The sequence below is a fragment of the Capsicum annuum genome, unplaced genomic scaffold (assembly GCF_002878395.1).
Source record: "Capsicum annuum cultivar UCD-10X-F1 unplaced genomic scaffold, UCD10Xv1.1 ctg67665, whole genome shotgun sequence".
Taxonomy (NCBI): domain Eukaryota; kingdom Viridiplantae; phylum Streptophyta; class Magnoliopsida; order Solanales; family Solanaceae; genus Capsicum; species Capsicum annuum.
This window is the reverse complement of record NW_025877122.1, coordinates 454-2,572: the sequence shown is the minus strand read 5'-3', so window position 1 is coordinate 2,572 and position 2,119 is coordinate 454. Positions and strand designations below refer to the sequence as shown.

General features: G+C 36.1%; 1 protein-coding gene across 1 annotated transcript; it reads right to left on the bottom strand.

Annotated features, from left to right (window-relative positions):
• Window positions 1-1,551, bottom strand: LOC124893952 (adenylate kinase isoenzyme 6 homolog; the record flags this gene model as incomplete). Its single annotated transcript, XM_047404767.1, is given in 2 exon segments — window positions 1-350; window positions 440-1,551. Coding segments are annotated over 2 exon segments (321 nt in total). The 5' UTR covers window positions 565-1,551.
• Between the last annotated feature and the right edge of the window lie 568 nt (window positions 1,552-2,119).

Genomic DNA, 2,119 nt, shown 5'->3' with positions numbered 1-2,119 from the left:
TGTGGTAAGACAACCAGCAAAGTTCCTAGTAGTAATGAGCTCACCAAATTCCTCCGCGGCATCTATTTGAGACATTCTCAATCCCATGTAATTGCAATTGTGGCGTGAGAGACACTACTCATCTGTACATAATTCTATGTGAATTTGCAAAGGATCATCTAAAAATTGAAACAGGGTTCCAACTACTGATCCAATTTGACAGCATCTCCACATTTTTGCTTATATCTTCAACAGAATCACTTCCAAGTGCCACCACAATATCCTCTGGATAACTCTCCTTTGCCTCCTCCAGCAAAATTTGAAATATTTCGCATTCAATATTATTGGTGAGCTTTTGACCTGTGTAGCCCCTGGTAAATTCAGAAAGTCGAGACAGATTTGTATGAGCAACACCAAGAGGAATATATGAGAACAAAAAAAATATCAATTGATGGTGTACCTTCTACTTAATCTATCATACAAGACAGTATTGTCGGTTTGAAGAACCACCACTCTATCGAAGCAACGTTCAGGAAAGAAATCACAACCATGATGATCAACTATGTTTCCACCTGCTTCCATCATGTCCTCAAGTGCATCACATACCTACAGTAGCAAAATCATGAAACTTGTACAACACAATTTCTTCATAGTTAATTGTATGAAATACAAGGTCCGTTTCCTTAAGAGTTGACAAATACCTTTTATTGCATTACTACAGAATATTTTTAAAACTCAAAGCACTAAGAACACAGATGAAAAGTACAATTTTAGTATATCTGCAAGAGTGACAATACCGGTTAACCACATTGGAGCAATATGAACATAAATTATCTATACATAACACCAACTAATGTACAATTTCCATCAAGCAGCTACATTGTAATTGGCAAACAGCATTCATTTGATTTCCTATCAGTTGAAAAGGATATGATTGGGTGCTTAGATTGAAATATCAAAGCTGGAGTAATTGGTAACTATATTCTGAAAGTGGCTTACGAGTGTGAAGAAATAGGGGAGAACATCCAAAGGCCAGATGTTGCAAAAGCTCAAACGCAACAAAGGCCAGATGTTGCAAAAGCTCAAACGCACCAGTAACACAGGACAATTTTGGTTTCTGTGACAAAGTAAAACTGATATGCCTTACCTTTTCTTCCTTGTTTGCTTTGATAAGAAAACATGTTTATACAGAAAGCAGGCATATTGGCTGCAGCCTGCAAACCATGTAGGAAAATTTTCTCCAAAAATGCAGGTATTACCAAAGAAGTCGAGAACATTATACCAATGCAGTACTGTCCCAACAGAAGTTCTCAGTTTTTATTGCTAATCTTCAATTGCAACAGGTTATCCTAATTCAGCCATCTCATCTCCTTCCTTAACTTGTCAGAGGGTTTTTGCACTTCCCTTTTTTTCTGTCACTTCCCTCCAACCAGTTAAATGTTATGATCAGTGTTCATGGAAGCGTAATGCGGAAAAAAGGGACAAAACTCCGCATCACGCATTACATGATGCGTGAAGCACAAGCAAAAGTTTAAACGAAACACCAAAATCACAAGTTAAATCACCGAAACTAGAGAAAAAAGAAGTGAGGAGTGTAAGTAAATAAATAGAGAAAAGGAAAAAGAAAAACAGAAAGAAAATAGAGCAAAACAGTAACAAAGAAGGAAGAAGGAAGATAACTAGTATATCACTGTCTGAACTAATTTAAGCATAGCAAATAATATCAATATCTAGTATTAAGATATTGCAAGTCACTAAATTTTAAGCAAATATTATTGAATGACGAGCTTATTCAACCTTGTGAAACAAGCTACAACGATGATAGAAATGAATATGCAATTAACAAAAGTAACATAGGTAAATCTTCCTCTATGCACATGGAAATAACAGTACATTCAACGAACATTGGAAACAAGGAAAAATTCGGACTTCAATATTTTTTATTTCAAGCAGTGAAAAATTAAAACAAAGTACATTGAAAAATATTTCAGAGTAATGTGAATTTTTTGAGTAATGTGAATTTGAGTGTTGTTGGGGTGGGGGAAGAGGGGTGAGGTGGGGGTGGGGTGTCATTTTCTGGAAAATGACTCCCCTTGGCCTATGAGGGAAGTCATTTTCCCTCAAATAGAGGAAAATAAGT